Consider the following 22,614-nt stretch of genomic DNA (forward strand, 5'->3'; position numbering starts at 1 on the left):
AGCCATGCAGAACTTTCCAGCCAGATGCTGAGCTGAGCGCAGGGCTTGGTATGAAGGGGAAAAAGTGGGTGCTGTGAGCAAGAACTGCTCATAATGTTTTTGTCAAAATAATGGCTTTTCAGACTGTAAAAACAATGTTAGCAGAAAGGATATATTATTCAGAATGTTCAGGTATTTGTTGAAAGGGAAGGAAATACATTTAAAATTGATTTGAAATGAAAAGTTATGCAATTGCTAGGAATGAAGCTATTTATATAGCAGTCTCAGTTTTCCCAGTTTTCCTATTCTATGCTCCTTTCCCAGAAGAAATAAAAAGAGACAGCAAATAATGACTGGAAGTTCCTATAACCAAAGCCAGGTAAATTAGAATGTTTCATTTTTTAATTAAAAACAGAAAATGCCTCAATATAAGTGTTTTTTGGCTTTCATAGCAAACAGTTGTCCTTTGTCAGATGTATTGCTAACCATATGGAAATTTGTATGTAGTATGGCAAAGCACCAAAGAGGTCCCATGCAGATACTGTGCAGAGATATCCCCTGACCTGCTATCACATCTGTACCCTGAGAGATTCTGTTCTGGGGAGCTGCAGGAATTTAAGTCTTTTCCCTGCTCTCTCTTTTTTTCCTTCCTATTTTTAAAATATGTGAGTTTGAATCCCGACTTGAGCAGGTCGAGTTGGGATTTTGAATTCGCAGCCCAGTCACTCAGAATGTCAATTGTCTTCCAGGGCACTGCACTGTGAGTCCCAAGGCTGGAGGCTCTTTAAAAGACCATTTGACTTTTAAAGGAACATTTGCAGGAGAATATATATCTTCTAGGTCTTTCTAAATCTACCAAGTGTGATTGATTTATCAGTATGTAGCAACTATTGCTTAAATAAAGAGGCATGTCTTCTCCAGTGCTGTTAAAACACTCCATTAGAAAATTTGAAATAATTTCTAAAGGCGTTAACTCCCATAATGCTGCTAGTTAGCTTTTTTTTTCCTCTGGGCTCATGTGAGGTATTAAGCTGGCTGACAGGCTTGGCTTCCCGAGTCTGTGGTCCTGGTACACTGCTGCCTGGTTTGGGGTTTTCAGCAATCAGCTTTGATACAGGGAGAGAGTAGAAGGGTGCTGGTGCAGTGCCCCCACTCTGTTTCTCAGGTGGTGAATGGTTATTCCCTGTTACACTATTTCCTAGTGTTTTTATCCAGGTTCATTTTAAAATGTATTGGGCAATTGTGCTCTCCCCCCACTTTCCTGCAGTCATGGCCAAGTACTTCTGACAGCCCAGGACGTGCTCTCTGGACTTCTTGTTTTAGCTAACGTTTGCCTCAAAATAAGCAGACTAATCCTTTATACTTGAATTTGTAAAAATCCTTTTGTTTTGCACATCTTAATATTTGTTTCTACATTTCACGGTAGCAGGTCTCTGAGGAAAAGGCATAACTAGAGAGAAAACTTATAGGGCAAAATAGTGTGAACCTCAGAAATACAATCCAGGAAGATGTACGTGAATTAAAAACCAGTACAAAACCCCTGTCCTATGTATAATTCCTCCCAGTCTCTGGGCTCTTGGGCTCACAGGGCTATTAGGCCTACATTTGTCTGGATCAACAGCCTTCCTTTCAAATGAGATTCTGCCATGACCGTTGTATTTCTGCTTTAAGGGTCCCTAGGGCTTGGGAGTCTAGGTAGCCTTTACCAGAGCTGTCTCAGTCCTTGGTTGTGAGGCCACTGCTGTGGCAGAGCAGCAGGTTTGTTATTCCAGCCTTGCCAGCAGGATGTCTGGGTTAGGCGGAGGATTGCTTGGTGCACGCTGACAGGTCACCATGTAGCGCTGCAGGCACAGACCAGGCTGAAATGAGGCCTTGCAAGTACAGTGTGCCTAGCGTATTTCTTATCTGTCCTATAATTGCTGGTTAGTTTAGAAACTGGCCCCTATCGTGCAAAGCTACAAGCCATTTCCTTGATGATCTGGAAAGTTTTCAATATCCTGAGCCATTTAAAGTATTATCCTTTTCCAGCCAAGACACTGACGCTTAAAGATTTTTGCTAGCAGTCTATCTTGGCAAAGATTTCCACTTCCATCCCCCAGAACGCTAGAACTGAGAAACCCATCTATGCATAACTTCTCGCCATGTCCCCCCAATAACCCTTAGGTAGAAGTGGGGAGGGAAATGGGGTGGAGTGAATTTTGGCAGGAATTTTGTATACCAGAAGACGAAAAGAGCAGAGAGCTGGAAGAATGAAGTGATTTCCCATGGCAGGGAAATCCTAGCCTGCTGTTGTGTATATACCCACAAAAAGCAACATGTTTCTGGAGCTAGTGGTAAGGGAGGAATGTTGTTCAGAAAGCAGACACCTCATCTCACAGTGGCTGTAGACTTTGAGTGCTGACCAGGTCGCCAACGTCTTTGCTCCCTCTTGCTGGTCAACATCAGTCACTGGGAGACCTGTGTGAACATGGATCCCCCACACTTCAATTCCGATTTAGCTGGGCTCCCTGAAAGGCATTGCCATTTGGTCCTTCAACAGGACATCAGCTGGGTATGGAGCTTAGGAACTGAGCTGAGTGTTCCCTGCACTACGAAGAGCTTACCATACCTGTTTGCTATGTTTGGGTGTTTGGGTTTGCTTTGTAGGAAGCATGACATTCTGAAGTTGCAATAAAACATTGAGAGTGCTACATGTTACATAATGGGAAAATCTGTAAATTTCCAGATGTCCATGGGCCCTTTATTCCCTTTTTAAGTGGATGCTGCTTATCTTCCCATGAGCCAGCAGACTACAGGGAATGGCCTCAATGAATTACTGGCCGTACTAATGACAGGGAAGTCTGGCCAGGTGCAGCGTTCCCCCCCTCTATGCATGTTAAGTTTTTAGTAAAATAACCAAACTGATTGCATCTGTCTCCCCTATCCGTAATACACTAGCATGACATTTTAAAAAAATGCAAACTTTTCTGACTTACTGGAAATCAGGTTCAGGAGTGTAAAAATGTGTTGAACAAAGTGTGAATTAACTGTGATCTGTGAGTGAAGGAAAGAATGAATTTAACCTTTGTTCTTGTTCTAGTCTATCTGATAATCCTTTTATGCTTTTTTTTTTTGTTCCTTTTAAATTATTATTTTTTTTAAAGGAACTACTATGTGCCAGCTGGAATATAGAGGCTTTTTAGTGCTAGTTCAAGTACAGAAAATCACAATTATTAATGTGTACGTGAGCAGGGCCTGGGAGATCTGTTCTTGACTGTGTTGTGCTAGGTTCTGTCGAACAGAAAAACTGTTCTTGCTCAAGAAGAACTTAATATATGTGAAAGAAAGAAGCAGATGGATAGACAGCTAGGAAGAGCAAGGCATTATAGGTTGTGCTAGCCATTAGTTTTATTTTGTTGTTGCTTTTTATGCTCTGTACCTTTTCATAATGTTAAGTAGCTGATAAAGCAGTTCAACAGTGACTTTTTTCCTCTTCTTGCTTCAAAGTTGGCAGCCCCCCACACTCCAACTGTGTCTCTCCTCTGAGGAGTGTCTAATACTAGCCTGTCTCTGCAGTATCAAATGTTTGGGGAGAAAAGTAAGCCCATTCTAGACTGTTGGTTTTAGGAGGAATCTTCTTCAAAGCAGCTTCATTTTCAGGCATTGATGACATGCTCAAACATCAATTTTCAGTAATGTTGAGCACATTTTTAAAAGACTTGATTTTTATTAAAAGAAAATGGGAATACAATGTATGTGACAGATAACGGGATCTGGAAGAAGTTTTGCCATTTAGTAGTAATGCCAGCATTGTGAATTTACAGAATTCCCTGCTAACATTCCCTGCTGTGATGTGTGCAGCTCCTGGCTTTACATTTGATATATTAGGATCTGGTAGAATAAACAACTCTACAGAGCTGTCCAGACTTCTTGGTGGCAGAAAGAAGAGGATGCGGGGGATGGAGGCAGACCAGCTACAGGAGTAAAATAAATGATAATGATTCAGAGCTCTCCAGCTGTTGAATTTCAAAGTCTTTAGAAAAGCAGGTATTCTTCATTCTCTTTTAACGATGGTGGAATTGAGGGAAGGCCAGTGTTCCCGCGCAACTGCCATGGGAATTACAATAAAGGCTTGTTGAGTTTTGCAGAAATCGCTCTCCTGGTTATACCAGCTCAGAGATGGGGGAGTCTGGTTTCTCCTGCATGGCGGTACAGAGCAATAACTGCTCAGCTGCTGCCAACGCTTCCTTTTAGCTAGCCCTTGTTAGTGGAGAGTTTGTGGTAATAGGAGTAATTAACACACTGGGAGTCATTTCTGTGTCCTGGAAGGGAACAGAAAGCCATCAGAGCAGCCCCAGACATGATTGCTCTGCAGGGTTATTTTCTCTCTCTCTTTCTTTCTTTTCCATTGTGCTTGGGTTTTGATTTTTCTTCTTTGTGTTAAGAAAGCTGGAGAGCTGAAATGGTCTGTAAATTGCATTCATGCTGAGCTTGGGCTAGGTAGGCTAGTTAAAGGTCACTCTCCTGGACTATGTGGCCTCCTCTGGTGGGGTGGGGAGAGTGTTTAAGAAGGGAGTCACGCTGTCCCTTGTGGCTTTTTTAACCCTTCTTTTTCCAGTGTAGATTTGAAGAGCTCTGGTTCTGAATGGTTTGTTTAAATAGGCCCAGGAGGTGAGAACCTTGAAGGGTGATTATGGTAAAATATTAACTCTTCTAGCAGCCAGGTGGCTTCCCAGCCTAATAGTTCTGAAGTGTGAGGCTATGCTGCCATGGTCCCATGCTTACTGTTGAAGTGAGCACAATACTAGGTTGCTCGTATCCCTTCTGAGGCTGCTGGTGGCATTTCAGCTGTGTGTCTTATGAGTCCATGTGAGCTCAGCTCTCCCATGCATAGTTACCTAGTTTGGGTATCATACAGTGTTTCTGGAGGTGAGCTCCAAGAGAAGACTTTTCATAAAGTCATTCTTGCCCTTCCCAGGTGAGAACGGGGGACAGGGAGAAGAAGGTCAATGGGCTTAGCCTATCTGATTGCAAACCATGTGCCCAGGTACCAGGAAACCAAAGAACCACCTATCTACAGATCATGACTGAGAGTGTATGCATGTGCATGTGTATATCATAATCCACTCCAGGGGAGCAAAGACAAAGTAATTCTAGGTTTTAAATTTTTTAAATTTTGTTTTTGTTTTAAGAGGACACTCTTGGATTGCAACCCTAGACCTCCTTTCCTTCTTTTTGCTTTGATACAGGTTTTTTGCCACTGTCTCCTAGAGAGCTCGGTGCTGAATTCAGATAGGGAGAATTGAGCAACTCCATATCCACTTTCGAGAATGCAAAAGCTAAGCCTGCAAGATATATAAGTGGTGGGAAGAGCCAATGAACATAGGAGAATACGTTTTCTCCTTGGGCTTGGGGTGGGGCAAAGGCACAAATGGTTCTCACAGTGATGTTAGAGACTGGCATGGATACTATATCACTGGAAACCATCCAGAAGAGGTCACCATGTGCTCTGTGTCACCCCCAATCTCCAATTTTAAGATGCTGGCCTTCCTGCCCACGTGTGTCTCTACATCCAAGATAAAGCCTTAAATCTCTCTGTTTTCTCTTCTGCTTCTCTCCCAGCAAGTAAGATGCTTCATCCCTGGAAGTTCTTCCAACTTCAGCAGGACCTGGGTGTGTTCAGCTCTTTGCAAGGCAAAGGCCCCATTTTCAACTGCACTTCCAGCCTTTTCACTAAGGAGAACCCATCTTGCCTTACCCCTGACCCCTGCAAGCAGTGTAGTGTCACCAAACTCTCCCTGGGTAGTAGAATCATACCATCATAGAATAGCTCTCTGCTTCTATCTTCAGCCTAGTTCCTTCAGCTCAGCTCCACTGGCACCACCCCAGAGTCCTCTCCATCCCAGCAAGGGGATGATGCCAGCATCCAGATTTATAGTTGAGATGCAAATGCTGCTAGAGGAATTAAAAATTAAATTAATCCATGTGGGTTTCTCTAGTCTCTTGAATTTCAAAGCCTCCATGTCCCCTCTCAGTTCTCTGTAAACATCTCGCCATGCGTCCTTGCTGAGGTGGCTGTGTGATAGCAGGATTTTTATGTTCCTTCTTTTTCCCCAGCAACAGTAGCAGCTCGCTGTTTTCACATCTGCATTTTTCATTGGAAGGGGTTTTTTTGTTATTTTTTCCCCCTACTTTTTTAGCCACGATTCAGCTGGGGTTAGACCAGGCAGAAATATTTCTGCTTAAGAGATAGTCTCTCTGGAAACCCACACTCAAGGCATGAGCCAAAAGGAGCCCATTGCTCACTGGAGAACTGGATGAGTGAAGACGGACTGAATAAGTGCTATTAATTCCCCATTTCTCTGCCACTGGCAAGCTTGGCTTTTAATATCAATTATTGGTCGTGAATTTCACTAGATCATTTCGAGCAGCGCATGTCATAGAGCTGTAATGATTTGATTGCTGGGGTTTGGGCTGACTGCGGGAACATATGTGGACACAGAGCCAAATTATGGTCCTGTTTACCCCTTCCTAAAACTGCTCTGCTTCACTAGAGCCTGGGGAATAAAGCAAACCATTGGATTTTGCTTTTTTTATAGTGAAGGCAAGGACAAAGGTGAGTTCCCATGGGGTATAAATACATGGATCCTAGGTGACCAGTGTATGTTTCTTCCTCCACATGAAGTATGGCATAATGAAAAATTTCAGTTGTGGAAGGGGGTGGCAGACTGAGGGGACTGTGAACCCCTCCCGTAAGTGTGTCAGTGGGGTTTTGTCCAGCATCCTTAAGTGGAATAACAGGACTTACACAAGCTTGCACTGGGCTACAGTGGCAGAGGTTTGTGAAGGAAACCAGCCTGTCCTTGGCTTCATCTAACTCTGTTGTTCTTTCTGCACTAGGAATTGCTGAGAATTATACTTTCAAACACAAAAAAGTCCATCCCCAAGCAATTAGCAGCTAGAGAGGGAGGTAGTAGAGGAGGGAGACCAGGGAGTGACAAACCTGTCTCCTGCAACCTTTCTGTGTGGTTGGGTAAATAAGCTGTGGAACAGCACTGTGCCCAGCTTCTCACCCTCTTTCCTAAGCAGGTGTGTTGTGAGACGTTTGCAAAGATATTAACCCCACATACAGAGTGTGCCAGTCAGTAATTATGGAAATTAGTTGGCAATTAGATAATGTCACTCACTCTCCGCATACAGCTGATAAGCACTTGAGAGCCACTCCGAAGCGAGGATGAGACCCTCTCCATGGGCTGCCAAGCAGATGGCTCTGACCTGGCATTACAGGCTGCTCTCAAGTTTGGGAAAATGTGTGGTGATTGGGTAGCACTTGTCCACAGCACTGTGGCGGGGCTGCCTCCCTTCCCGGCTTGGGAAGTTGTGCAGCTTTATCAGCCCTGTGAGTGGGATGTTTCAGTAGTGCAAGTGGGTGTGTTTCCTACAGTGGGTGTTGCGTGTGTGAGATGCTGAGCCGTCTTTTCAGCATGCAGGTTCCTTGCTGTCTCAGCTCTCTGGTGGGCCAGGGAGGCAGTACAGGCTGCTGGAGGTGCAGTGGAGATAGCTTGCTGGCTCTCGTATTCCTTCAGAGTAGCAAGTATTTAAAATGCTCTGCAAAGACCTTGCCTAGTGATTTGTTGAAGGGCTGGTCACATCAGACTGGCTGTCTTGTTTTGTGCTGCTAAATCAGATTAAGCCAAAAATATAACACGGAAAATGTTTGTTATGTTGCTTTTCCATGTAAGCAATAGGTGAAATTGAAACAGGGGTGTTGCTAATTCGTGACTGAGGGAGGCGGTGTCCATCATGAAATGTTTTTTTTGTCAGACGTGATCATACTGTGACAAAGTTTGAGATTTCTTGAAGATAAAATACATAAGAAAATACTATGGGATTCTATAGTTATTGTCCCAAACTGTAATGTATTGCTATGTTAGGACTGCACTGTATGAGGCTGCTAGGGTACTACTTATGCTAAAAATAAAATGGTAAGAGCAGAAAATTATTCGTTCTCAGTGTGTCTTGGAGGATCATTGTGGGAAATGGGTGAGGCACTGATTTGTTGTGTCAGGATTTACTCTCTCACGGTTGGGATTCAGATCCTGGCCACTGCTAAAAAGGATACTGGGTCTTAGTGTTTTTGAAGGCCCTGCTACTGTGTGGTGAGGTTTGCTCTCACAGGCTGAACTGCGTGAGACACAAAACTGGAATAGTGAGAAGCGCTGTGGATCAGGACTGACGGGTGCTGACAGAGTTCTGGAGGAGCCTTTATGGCCCCAACCTGCTAGTGACTGGGTGCGGGCAGCCTTCCCAAAACCTGAGCTGCAGTGTCTAAAAGGCAGTGAAGCACTCAGAAGTGACACCTATATTTCATGTTTTTTGTGTCCTCTTCCTCTTCTGAAACAGAACTGGCACTGTCTTCTTTCAAAAGAGCTAGAAAGGCTTCTCTCAGTCAAACAGGTAAGAGAGGGATTGTCCTGTTTAACCATTTCTGCCTGTTTTCCCTTGTTAACTGTGGCCTTTGCCACAGCTCCTAATGAACACGTATCGATGTTACAGAAATCTGTACCACAGAAGTAGCCTGCTCCCTCTACTGTGCCTTTGAAATATCCCAAGGATTGAAGTGACCCATGGAGACTGGGATTTCTTTGTGTGTGTAAAACAGGGTTTCAGCAGCCTGGGGTTGGGAGAGATTGGTAGGCTTTTTGGACAGACATTTGGTCTGTACATGGATATATGCATCTCATCTGTGGTTATCTATAGAGTGTTCACACCTGCTGCTCTGATTTACAGCATCTTTCACTCATTCTCAGAGTTAGTCTTCTAAAACAGAGAGAGAAGAGTAATAAGGTTGAGGGCTACTTCTGATGCAGATGGTGCAACACACCCTGCCCAGGACAATCGAAAGCTGTGGTGAGAGCCCTTCTGCACTGGGGTCTCCGTGGGTGGTTGGTGCCATGCTGGCTTGCCTTCCTCCCCAGCCCAGGCTGAGCACAGAGTTGTCTGATGGAGCAGTGAATTTTGCTACTGTAGTGGTAAATGTTCCAGGGAACTGTGAGCTGCTGGGAGCACATCACTGGTTAATTTATACACATTATTATATTCCAATTCCCATCTCATCAATAATTCCAGGCTTGGGTCATCACTTTCTCTCTTACCTCCCTCTCACTCTATACTCCTTCTCCATAAATCATGGGCTATTTTAGTGGAGCCACTAGGGAGCACAGAAAAGAAAGGTAAATGGACAAGAGCCACATTTTTTTTTTTTTCCAGTTGATTTTCAAAGCCCCCCCCAAACCCCATGAACTGAGCCAACATTGTGATTATCAGGAAGACAGATGATCTGAGCATTTGGATCTGTGGTTTTTTTTCATTTTACACCTCTCCTAACACATTCTTTTTCCTCCTTCCATTCTCCTGAGCCAAGCTGTTAACAATTATAAGGAATTATCTTCCCTCTGGTTTTGACTTGATTTTATTTGTGTTTATAGCAGTTTAGCTAACACGCTCCACTCAGGCAGCTGCAGGGAACAAACCTGTTTTCCACTGGGCACTGAAAGCTCACATTTCTCTCCAACTTGCAGGTTTTCTTTTAATAGAAAACAAAAGGGATCAAAGTGACTTGGTTTTCGTGCTGGCTAAATTTGCCAGACTGACAGCCCTGGAGACTTACGGCTTCTGTAGGTCCCTGGGGCAGGTAGGGCAGAGGCTGTGACTACATGAGCTTTCCCCTCTGTTGCCTAGTGATTCTCCTCCAACTCAAGATCTGACCTTACCAAACAGAAACTTTCCTGCGCTGCCCATTTCTGCAGTGTCTGTGGGCCTTTTCCTTCAGAGCAAGGTGGGCGGTGGGGTTGTAAGGCACCTGCTGGGAGCAACAGCAGCCCCAGCAACTCTCATTGTCCACAGCACAAAACACTCTTCCCAAACAAATACTGTCTCACAATATTTGTGATGCAGTTTGTGAAATCTGTGATCATGCTGACTTCTGGGAGGCTGAAGGCCTTGATTCTCATCACCTCCTTTCCTGCTCTGTATCTGTGCTAACATTAGCCATTCCCAGAACTGTTCTCATGCCCAACGCATCTTTGTGAACAAGCACCCGTGTTAATGGAAAACTTACTTTCTTTTTAAGCAGTAGTTTCAAAGAATGAGCCTAGCTTTGTGCTGTCTTTACATGTCATCTTAAAACATCCTCCTACCCCAGGCATACAGTCACCCACATAAAAATAGGCAGAAGTGAATTAAATCCCAGTGTTAGCAGGTGTAACTCTTGCTCACTGAAGGCAGTTGGAATTGCTTGCTGTTAGCTAGGGGAGAATCTGGCCTTTTTGTCAAACCAGTAGACCAGGGTAAGTGGTTAAGTGCTTAGACAGTTCTTATCATCTAAGCTACAAGTTTCCTATCATCTAAGCTGCAGGTTGCCATATATAATTTGCATAGCACATGTTTCCAGGTTGCAAAGGTCCCTGTTAGACTCTCTGAAGTGTGCAAGATATGTAAAGTAAAAGCAGCTATTGCACGACAGGCTGTGACAGCAGGGTTGTCTTCTCTAATGCTTGCTTGGTGTGCTAGGAAGCATAATGAAAGCAGCGGAATGGGAAGTTTGGATAATGTCTTCTTTTGCCCTGTATCAACTTTTAAACTCTAAGGGACTCTGGTCTTTGCCCTAAGCATTTTCATTGAGACATAATTGTTACTGGGGAAGATTCAACACCTTTACCCTCAGTAAAGTTGATGAGATTGCATCCGTCAAAGGACTTAAATAATTTGATGTATTTTTATGATGCTCAGAGTTGTGGTGTGTACAGACCTGTAGGTGAGTTCTTTATTTGGTCCTCTTCGTTTTGAGGACATAGATGTCCTTGCTGCTTTGGTGGACTGTATAGCCAACTGCAGGCATGAAGAATTGGCCAGAGTATCAAGAAATGTAAATGAGTTACTGGACAAGATGTTAATAAGCTTCATGGTAAAGATATGGTGAGTAGTAGGTCTAACTTCTTCCTTTCTTTTCTTCTCTTGACCCCACAGGTCCTGCAAGCTCTGTGAGTGCCAAGCAGTGAATTATGGGCTGGGTAGCCACCAGCGTATCATGAAGATTGACTTTATTTTTGCCCTCTTGAGGATCACGTGCTTTACGAATTCACTCTCTCCTCCATCCCACTGCCACCTCCACCAATATTGTCATCACTTCTAGGAAACCAGAATTGAGGGCTTGGGCTTCAGCTCTGCCTTTCCTTCCTCCCTGGAACAACCAGTGTCACCTAAACAAATCACTGTGGGTTATTTTGCCCTTCACAAAAGTACACCGGCTGGAGAAGTCACTTCATATACCTTGTACTTCTGAGATAAAAGCCTCTGGTGGGTCCTAAAGGATAATTGAGATCTTTCTTTGGGAAGGCGACATTTCCTCTTGGTCACGTGCGCTTGCTATCTCACTTTCCACTTACGGTCCCTCTCTCTCTGTCACTCTCTGTGCTCTTCTCCTCCTCCTGTTGGATTTAACATTTGGTGTTGTCTGCTGGGGTTCTCCTCCCAGTAGTGTGGCTCTTGTTTTTCTCCTAGGGAAGAGCAGATTCTTGAAACAATGGGCTTCACTCTGCAGTCTGTCTACTTCACCTTGAAGGTGAGTTTGCTGCTGGGCTCCTTGGTGGGTCTCTGTTTGGGTCTGGAGTTCATGGGCATCCCCAACCAGTGGGCTCGCTACCTCCGCTGGGATGCCAGCACTAGGAGCGAACTCAGCTTCCAGCTCAAGACCAATGTCTCTGCTGGGCTGCTCCTCTACTTTGATGATGGTGGTGTCTGTGACTTCCTCTGTCTGTCCCTTGTTGATGGGCGCATCCAGCTCCAGTTCAGTGTGGACTGTGCGGAGACTACAGTTATCACAGACAAGCAGGTCAACGACAGCAACTGGCACTTCCTGATGGTCAGCCGCAATCACCTTCGGACGGTGCTAGTGCTGGATGGTGAAGCCAAGCCGGGCGAAGTGCGTCCACAACGCCAGTATATGAATATCGTCAGTGACCTTTTTGTTGGTGGAGTCCCACTGGACATCCGTCCTGCTGCCTTGACCCTTGATGGTGTTCTGGGTGAGCCTCCATTTCAAGGATTTATCCTGGATCTGAAATATGGCAACTCTGAGCCACAGCTCCTGGGCAGTCAAGGGGTCCAACTGGAAATGGAAGGGCTTTGCGCAGAAAACCCCTGTGAAAATGGTGGCACTTGCTTTCTTCTGGATGGTGAGCCACACTGTGACTGCTCAGTCACTGGATATGCTGGCAAGCTGTGTTCTGAAGGTAAGAGAATACTTCCCCGCTTCCCATTGATCTTTACATAATCCAGAGAGTTAATTTGTTACTTAGCAGAGCTATGACTGAGCTCTTATCCCTGCTGGTGGCTATCAGAGGAATTAAAGTTCCACCGTTCTTTTTCCAGCTGGAAGTAATGAAATGGAAGTAGAGAGAGAGCATGAGCAATTGCAAAAAGTGCCTTTCTAAAAGGATGCTGCATTTGTAGTGTGGGCAGATTTTCATCAGCAACTTATTAACAAGGGTAAAGAACATAAATCGGTAAATACAGAAGTACCCTATGTTGGTGCTGGTAAAAGCAGTGGTAAGAAGTTATCTTAGCTATCTGGGTGAATTCCACTATGCTGTGTCCCTGAAAAGTGAGTGAAGTGCCTGTAAACAGGAGCCGTGTATGTATGGCTAACGTAATTGATTGACAGGACATGCAAAAGTTAGTCCATCTTTGACGTTAGCTGTTGCTAGTCTGTGAAGCCCCATGCTCCCCCTCAATTGTTTGCATACTAATCGCTGAATGGAACCTTGATTGTTTTAGCATTCTTGATTAAATTGGTTTGGGACCTGCTGAACGATCTTACTTAGTATTACAAAGGGAAGACGGATTTGAGTGTTTCTACATTGTTTCATACTCTCTTTCAAAATTTGAGTCCAGAAGTTTTAAGTCACGCAAACCACACGATGAAGTGTATTTCAGGGTTTTTTCCTTGGTCTTTAGCAGTGTGATGGTAATTAACTCTGTATGTGCAAGAGACTTACTTAAGTTGACTGGAAATCCCAGTGTGAATTTGAGAATCTCGTTACAGCATTCTTAATGACATTTGGGTTTGAACACAAGTTTGAGCTTAAGCCAGAGATGAAACCTGGACAAGAAGTTGTCCGATCTCAAGGAAAAAACCCCTGAAATTTTGTCAAAATGGAAATACTTGCAATAACATCACAACTAGCATTTGTTTACTTCTTTTGACAATGAGAATAGGTTAACAGGAATTTAGTATGTAGAATGTGAGAAGTGCTGAAAATAAAGTTCCTATACTGTTGATATGTAATCAAAAAGCCCTACAGAAATACTATGTAAATACAGCTCTATGTTTGCATATAGATGGAGAAGCAAGCATGTTTTTGTAGGAAGGGAAGGTTTGGAAAATAAACATGACATCCAAACCTGCATTCAGTTTAATGTGCTTTTAATGATAACAGAAAATTCGGCGTTATATCCAAATATTACAGTACATGACCATTAGATAGGAGGTGTGAGCATGTGAAGTGCTGAATACCGGAATTCTTCCTGGCTATTTGCTCCACACGGATCCTGTCCAAACCAATAATGAGCCAGAACTATTTTCTGTGCTTGAACCATGAGTTATGTGGGGCTGGAGAGACTGCTCCATGTGACTAGGCACTTGAGTAGATGGGCCACTGGGCCTGATCCTCCTACGCTTACAGAACAGACACACCTCATGTCTAAATGCCAGTTTTGGGAGATGGAAGATTGCAAGAGCCACAATGGCATGTGGACCCTGAAACATAAAGATATAAGCCTCTTTCTACTTCTGGGCTAATGGATCCAGATTCCATGGGGAGCTGCTCAAGACATCAACAGCATATGGTTTTCAGTGAATGTCTTGAAAAAATACTGTAAGTGAGCGGAGCTTCCATGTACCTGTGGGGCAATTGTGAGAGCTCTAACCAGGGCTCAAGTGGTGGAATTTCTGCATTTCCTGGGTGGGTGGAGCAATATGAAATCCATCTTCTAATGAATCCAGGGATATTTCTGTTGTAGACATCATGGATCAAGCAGTGCTATTGTTACCTTTTGAAGCCATGCGTCACCATTGCTGTTTGTTTCCTATAGTGATTCATCAGTTTCCAGCCCAACCTTCTATTAAGGGTGAGCAAAGAAGTTTGTCACAATGTACCTTTTTCAGTAAACATTTTTAACTCACTGTTACCTGTGATCTGTTCACTCACACAGAACATGCTGTGCAGAGAGCTTTTCCTGTGGAACAAATGTGGAGATTTCAAAAAACAGTCATTACCTTGTACGGTTCTTTAGTTTTCTCTTGTATTACTTCATGGTGTCTATTTGGTATATGTTAGAATTTTATAATCAGCCTTGTTTTCTGCTTCCTTTATGCTGCAGCAGTGGTAATTTCTGTGGTTAAATGCTGTCACCAAAAATGTTACAGTGTCTGTGCAGATTGTGAGAAGAAGGGGAAAAACAGAAGAAAAGCTGTTTAGTAAGTGGAAACAAGCAGACAAAGAAAAGTGACAAGGAAACAAAACAGGAACCAAGTTAAGTATAGCTACCTTTTTATCTGACTTTGAAAAATGTAGCAAACTCCAAAGATATTCTCCCTCAATTCCATGAGTGTGGCAGAACCTCTACTGATGAGCAGTAGGACTTGGTAGGAACAGCAGAACTGGATGCGGACTCTTCCTGCCTGTGGCTTGACTGGCCATTAACGAACTTGTATTTTCTTTGTTTGCTTTTTACCCAAGCAATTTAGCCGTTCCCTTTTGTTTTGATTCCTTATCCTGCCTCTGGATATTTGCAGAAGTAACACGGTTATTTTATTCCCAGTCTCATTTTTGAAAAAGATGTGCTCTTTCAACTGGATATCAACAACTACCTTTTGGGGGGGATCCTTCACTCCATCACAGTATTTACAGTCTTTAGTCTGTGTGCGTATTTTCATTTTGTCACTGGAGTTGACTCTTTTACTGGGAACTGATGGGATCCAATCAATAACAACTGCTGTTTCAACAGCTAAATGCAATATGTACCTTTTTAGTAATGAGTTCTCTTGACAGTGTCCAGGCCATTACTTGGCTATTGACTGATACCTATGTCTGCAGATGGTAAAACCACAGCAAACTCATTTATTCTGTGGCCAGAGAGAAATAAATAGTGGGACCTGCTGATTCTGTACTGTGACGGAATGAAGCTCCGTTTACAGTATTAGGAGTTACTGTAATGCAAAGAGCAGTTCCAGTTATGGTGAACCTCAGCAGAGAACACCCATTCCATACTGAGACAAATCTAAATCCTGTCCAGAATGTGCCCCCGATATGCAGAAAGATTTTCGGCACTTAACGTGCACCCAGAGTTACCAGGATTGTGTATTTCATGGTAGCTACGTGCCCAGATGGACAGCTGAGCAGGTCATTGCAGGTCAACGAGAAGTATGATTTCTGTGTCTGAGTGTATACAGTGGGAGTGCAAATCCATACACACTTTGAAAGGTTTGGTTGTTTTGAATAAAATGTGATACTATTTTTATTGCAGTTGGAATAAACTGGTTCATTGAATCTGACAGCTCTGTAGGGTACAAAGGATGGCTGATTTGAGTAGCAATTAATTTGTATGTTTCTGGGCAATGGTGGCATTAGACATGAAAGCTGAAGTCAGAGACACCTTCCCCTCTAATAAACCTCATCAGTCTCTGTGGGATCAGGCTGCTGCCAAGAGAATGAGATTCCTGTAGAATTTGAGCAGCACAGATACGTTCATGTTGCTGGAAAAAAAACCCCAACAAAACCTTCCCCATGCAAATTTTGAAAACTATGCTGCTGTAGCAGCCAGATGAGCATGTTCATATCTGCTCATTCAGGATCACGCTGTCTTCCTTAGTCTGCAAGAAATTCTCTCTTCCTCTGGCACTGAGGTGTAGAGAGTGAGTTCACTAATGTGGACAGTGTGAGTGCAACAATGTATGTACAAGAGTATTTTGGTGCAAGACCACACCCCTCTCCCTAGGCCCTCTCAGGAATTTGTGAGGAAAGGTGAACGGAAGATGTGCTTAGAAATTACATTAACTCTGCTTGTAGTTGCAGAACCAAGACGTTGATGTGATCACCAGCTTCACAAAGCACCATGCTGAAGCCTTTGTGTTGCCTGCAGGGGCTGTTTCTAAACGAAGCCTGAATAGGGGCTTGATTGCACCTCTTTCCTTGATTACAGAGCAAGATTTCCTGGGGATGCTGCCTGCTGAACGACAGAGGAGCCCGTTGCTCTGTAATTATCACACTTCTAACTGCAGCGGCAACAGATTTTTCTATAGCCCCTCAGCTTCGTTTAAAGTGACAAGTTACTGCAGGATTTATCCTCCACCTGCCCCTTCGGAGCAGCCCAGTTTTGGCTGCATCTAAAGGGGCTGCCTAGCCTCAATTGCAATCACTGTATCTCTCTGCCAGCCACCCCAAACTTTGTAATACTAAGGGCTAATTTGGCACTTTGCCATGAGTCTGATGGGTGTGCTTAATTTGAATATGCATTTACATACATTTTGTAATCAGAAACAAATGAACATGACCATAATATTTGCTTCCACTTGCATATTCCTTGATAGATGAATACAAATTGGTTGTTGTTGCATTCACCGGCAATAAGCAGCTGAAGACCCTCCATTTGGTCTTGTGCTCTGCTGTTCTAGAGGACAGCAGGCAGTTCTGGGATACATTTTGGGGGACCCCGATCTTCACCCACCAGTGCAAAACTCTAGAATTCATGGTCTACAAGGCCTGTGGAATAAATATTGCAAGAGGAAAATCTGCTGGTTTATGCCACTTCTTATGCCCCAGCTCTGACCATTGAGCAAAAAGGTGGTAAGAACTCAGTTTGTGACTTAGTTTTGCAACAATTTGTTTTTCCCCATTTCTTTTTCTTGCACATTCTTCCTGGTTTAAGTTCCTTGTATTTAAAATAGTAATCTTTTTCCAGTCTGGTTGTAACTTTTTGATGCATTGCCAGATGAGCACCAGAGAAAGATGATGTGTTAAGATATTCATTAATGTTTATAAAGTGCTTTGAAACTCCAAAGTGAAGTTTAAGCACCATTTGTTATTCTTAATAATAAATATTAAAACTGAGCAGGAGCCGCAGAATTTCAATTTAGATTCTGCATACCCCTTCACAGAAATGACCTAGGACCCATCTGGCCTCACTAAGCATGGACTGCCTGTAGCTCCAGAACTAGCTGCATTTATTTTATACCCTCCCCTGCTTTTAATGCAGGGGAGCCACAGTTTGATTACAGGCCCCTGTATGGAGTGTGCCCTTTATTCAGTCTAGCTGCAATACATGCTGACAGCTATATTCTTCTTGTTTCACTCTTCTGTATTATAGATAACCATGAGGCTACAATCCTTTTCTGCTTGATTGCAGATCAGCTGCAGACTTCAGGCAATAGACAAGGTATAGCCCTCAGTTAGGCAAAGCTTGGACATCTCCTCTGCTGAGATGAAACAAACTGTGGTTGGGTACAAAGGAGATCGCCATTTGGTGTGAGGTGGAACTGGTGAATGAGAACAATTTTTAGGCAAGGAGGAGGTGACACTTGGGGGAAAAAACCAGGATGAAAATATTACTTTATAAAAAAGTAAGCCATAGTTCACATAGCCTGTTTACAGCAGCTGTTCCGTTTTGCTTTTACCTGCCTGATAGTATAAGAGAACAGTTCTTGGCTATTGGAAAGACTAGATTTGAATGGGCTGAGTGAGCTTCTGGAGGACTAAATCTAGCTGGAGTCTGGATACCAGCTTCCTCTGTCAGCCCACAGACCAGCCTGCTGGCTCCTCCTCTGCCCCAAAGTGTACACAGCTAGAGTCTAAACTGGAATTTTTGGGCATTACTAAGTAAAGATTTAAATAAAAGTAACTAATAATAATTATGAAAGTGAGCAGAGCCAGAAATTTCTCTTTCCAACTTATGGTTAGGAGATGATTTGATTTCAGAAAGAAGGTTTATTTTCCTTTGATTTTGCCTTAAAAAGAAAAAAAAGGGGGGGAGAAAAAAAAAGAGGAGATGATCTATTATTACTGTCCAGGCTTCTGCTGAGCTAGGCAGCCTGTCATGGAGGTCAATCAGCAGTAAATATAATCCCAAGCAAGACAGCACATGCTGTAGCCTTGCTTTTATCCTTATTCCAGGATGGAATTGTGCAGGTCATTTGCCACAGCATAATTTTTGTTAAGGTTTGGTGGAAAATGGAGGGAGATAATCCTCTCGGATACCTTGAGGATGCTGGAATCTGTGCTACAAAGCTACAGGAAAAGAAGTGGAGGAGGAACACATCTGTCCGGCAAACTCTGGAGCTACTAAGAGAAGATGAGCCTCTGCACGTCGACCTCAGCACTGAGTGCTCCCGGGTGCGGGAGAAGGTGGTAATCCATGTGATGAAATGGTAGAGTGGCCACCTGTCCTGGGCCAACTTCTGATTTCACTTTACCTCCTTTGCTGACCCACTTCGAACTTGATGGATAGCAAAGCTTCTTTCTCTCCCTATGGAAAGCAAGGCAACTGTCATGTTATTGCTGTTCAGAGACAGCAATGTGACTTCTGAGTGTATGTGTGTGTCCTCCCACAATCCTTCATTGCAGACAGTCTCACTGCCGTTGTAAACCTACCACGCAGAGGAAAGCATTTGCCCGTCTGTGTACAGGTCCAGGAGCTGTCAGCTGGGTGCAAAACAGCCCAAGGGCTGAGAGAGGCAGATGTGGGGAGGTAGGGAGAGGACTCTGGATGTCACAGACTACTCAGAGCAGAACTGGTTTGTATTTGAATGTGTTTGCTCTGAAATGGGGCCGGGACCTGAGTACACAGGATTCCCGTTCTGTGTTGCTGACAGTGTTGTCAGTCATGCTGTGTCAGCTGTCCAGGCCCTGCCTGCAAGTACACTTACTTCATTATTCTGAGAGATGACCAAGGTATAGTATGTAAAGAAAGTGGACTGGGGCAGCAGAACTTGCATGGTCTTGTCATAAGAGCGTTAGCCACAGGCTTCCTGTGTCCTCAGGGTGATTTGTTGGCAGACTAAAGGACTCTCAAGATTGAATCAACTGACTTTTCTTTGCAGGGTATATGTACCTGGTTACCCTCAGTGTCTCAGTTTCTATATCTGAAATATGTAGTCAGTGGGGCTTCCTGTACTCTAGGTATTAAGAATCCCTTATGCTTCTCTGTGACGCATAAATATCTTAGCAGGACAGGTAAATGATGATAATTCAGGAGTACCTAGTAGGATGACCTGGTTCAATTGTCAGTTTTCCAGCTAGGCTTGCAGTTAGAAATTAAGGTGTCTTTCCTTGTTAAGTGGCCATCTTTGAGGAATGTTTCTCATCTTTCTTTTCAATTGAAATCTCCCAGTTTCCTGCTGCTTTGTGCAGGGTCACACTATGAGTATTCAGACCCTTTCCAGGCCAGGCTGCAGTTGTGCTGGTAAAGACAGAGCCCAAGCAGCAGTGTAGCTTCTTTCTTGTTGGGTGACATGGAGCAGATGCTGCACTGCAGGGTGATGATAGGAGCAGTGGGAGAAGGAGAGCTTTTTGACTCTTTTTTTGTATCTGCTCCACTGACTTCCCGCAAATGCCCTCTGTCATGAACCTCAGACACTGATCAGATGCTTTTCCTTATGTGATGACTTGCCTCTGCCTACCTGTCTGCACTGGCACTCTCCCTGCTGTGGCTTCTGGTTCCAGCCTGCCCCTTTCACCCTCTGTGCTCAAGACTCGCCTTGACCTTGTGCTGTCAGGGAAAGCAAAGAGAGTATAAAAGGCTACCAGAGCAGAACGGTGGAGTTTGTACTTCTGTTCCCGTATGAATCATTGCAAAAAAGCAGGACAACAGAGAAGAAAGCCCATTGGGTTGTTTCTGAGTGTTTCATTAGCCCAAAACTGCAAAGTGTTTTGCGGTTCTAAGGCACTGAAAGGGTAAGTAAAATCTTCTTTCTTTTCCTGTTAACTCTCAACAACACAACTCTGCTCATTAGATACAGCAGGTGCATTTGTAGCTGATCTGCAGTTTGCAATGTAGGCCAAGGAGGAAAGGGGTACTTGGCTCTCAGGATTGTGCTCTGAGGTGTGAGTTTCCTCTTCTTCCTCATGGAAGTTGACCAGTAAAGTAACCTGAGTTAATATAATAGTCTGGGTTTGGCTCTGAGTATTTGACAGAGACCTTTATCAGAAAGGAAGAAGCAGTTCATTGGTAGATGTAGAAATTTGAGCTGTAGGTTAAAACCAGACTTCAATCTCTAATGCGGCTGGCAGGCCCCAGAGTTTGCTTGGCTGCTGCATGTATTCAGAAGCCTTTCTCGGACTCTGTAGTCTGTTGGGTGGATTTTAATTTGTTCTCAGTTTGTTGCCTTAGTACTTGAGAAAAATGACACTGTCTGAGTTTTCCAACTGCCACAGTTGAGGCAGAGATGGCTAGTAGGTGTGAGAGTAGCTTGTGTTGTGATCAGCAAATTTCATAGCTCAGTGATGTTTTTACCTAAATTCATAGTGTCACAGAATCATAGAATGGTTTGAGTTGGAAGGGACCTTAAAGATCATCTAGTTCCAACCCCCCTGCCATGGGCAGGGACACCTTCCACTAGACCAGGTTGCTCAAAGCCCCGTCCAACCTGGCCTTGAACACTTCCAGGGAGGGGACATCCACAACCTCTGTGGGCAACCTGTTCCAGTGCCTCACCACCCTCACCGTGAAGAACTTCCTTACATCTAATCTAAATCTACCCTCTTCCAGTTTAAAGCCATTACCCCTTGTCCTATCACTACATACCCTTGCAAAAAGTCCCTCTTTGCCTTTCTTGTAGGCCCTCTTTGCGTACTGGAAGGCCACTATAAGGTCTCTCCAGAGCCTTCTCTTCTCCAACTCTCTTAGCCTGTCCTCATAACGGAGGTGCTCTAGCCTCCTGATCATCTTCATGGCCTCCTCTGGGCCCACTCGAGCAGGTCCATGTCTTTCTTATGTTGGGGGCCCCAGAGCTGGACACAGTACTCCAGGTGGGGTCTCATGAGAGTGGAGTAGAGGGGGAGAATCACCTCCCTTGACCTGCTGGTCACACTGCTTTTGATGCAGTCCAGGACACGGTTGGCTTTCTGGGCTGCGAGTGCACATTGCTGGGTCATAGTCAGTTTTCCGTCCATTACTACTCCCAAGTTCTTCTCCACAGGGCTGCTCTCAATCCAATCTTGGCTCAGCCTGTATTTGTGCTTGGGATTGTCCCGACCCATGTGCAGGACCTTGCACTTGGCCATGTTGAATGTCATGAGGTTTGCACGGGCCCCCCTCTCCAGCCTGTCCAGGTCCCTCTGGATGGCACATCCCTTCCCTCCAGCGTGTTAACTGTACCACACAGCTTGGTGTCATCCATGAACTTGCTGAGGGTGCACTCAATCCCACTGTCCATGTCACCAACAAAGATGTTAAACAGTACTGATCCCAATACTGATCCCTGAGCAATGCCACTCATCACTGCTCTCCACTTGGACATCGAGCTGTTGACCACAACTGTTTGAGTGCAACCATCCAATGAATTCCTCATCCACTGAGTGGTCCATGCATCAAATCCATGTCTCTCAATGTAGAGACAAGGATGTCGTGCAGGTCAAATGCTTTGCTCCTTAAGCTCCTTTCTGTATGTGGCTGAAAATACAGTGCTTATATTCCCCAAAGAATTTTTTTAAATAGGGAAGAAGAGTATGGAATCATTCCTTAGTAAATTGCTGTTAAAAAAAGAAGGGAAAAAAGAAAAAGGTGAAGTCTGTGAAGAGGAAAGGAGGTTAAATTGTTTGTCTAGGACCACCTAAAAGAAAAAGCTGGGAAAGCAGCCACAATTTCTGTGCTTTTTCTTCTGTCTTTTGCCTTTTCCTCTGTGGCTTCTGTGAGAGCTGCTCTGGGACTCGGTGTGGTAGGAGGCAGGGGGCTGCACAAAGTGACCACCCTGCATGATGCCTACCAGACCTCTGGTGTGATTGGAGATCTGTGTAGGTCCTTGTTATTCACATAGCTTCAACTTTTAAGGAAGATAACAGGAGATCAATGAACATAAAAAAATATGGATTGGATATATTGCCATGGTGAAGCAGTAATGTTGTTACATCTCTCTCAGGATAACCAGAGCTAGAGGTATGTTTATATTTGTGTCAAAGATGAGGCACAACTCAGGCATATCTAGAAAATTTGCCAGCTTACGTACTGGTAGCTGTGTGATCACAGCAGCTTGGAAAGTAGTCATATGATGATGGTGGTATGGCTATAGGCTTATTATTGTGTAGAAGACCCTCTGAGAAAACACTGGATGCTGCAGAAAATGGCAAAATCCTCTTTATTCAGAGTTCCTCTAGTGGGCACCGTGCTGTTGGAGATCTGATTTATTTTTTCCTTCACTGAAAATGAAGAAAAAATTTAGGCTCTGATGATCAAATTGTAATTTATGTTACTGGCTTAGCTGTCTCCTAAATTCTCTATTTTCCTTCATTACGTAAGCTGAAATGCTCAGGTCTGTCTCAACTGCAGCAATGAACACATCCACCACAAATTTCCAAACCTGCTGGTTTTGAACAGATAGGAGAT

The 22,614-nt window shown here is 44.0% G+C and overlaps 1 protein-coding gene across 1 annotated transcript in view; it reads left to right on the top strand.

Annotated features, from left to right (window-relative positions):
- The window catches only part of NRXN3 (neurexin 3), a 1,036,119-nt gene that overhangs the window by 39,423 nt on the left and 974,082 nt on the right, over positions 1-22,614 (top strand). The window contains exon 2 of the mRNA XM_074868521.1: positions 10,987-12,251. Within this exon, the coding sequence (XP_074724622.1) occupies positions 11,543-12,251 (709 nt within the window). The 5' untranslated portion in view covers positions 10,987-11,542. The remainder of the gene's footprint in view (positions 1-10,986; positions 12,252-22,614) is intronic.

The sequence above is a fragment of the Strix uralensis genome, chromosome 4 (genome assembly GCF_047716275.1).
Source record: "Strix uralensis isolate ZFMK-TIS-50842 chromosome 4, bStrUra1, whole genome shotgun sequence".
NCBI lineage: Eukaryota > Metazoa > Chordata > Aves > Strigiformes > Strigidae > Strix > Strix uralensis.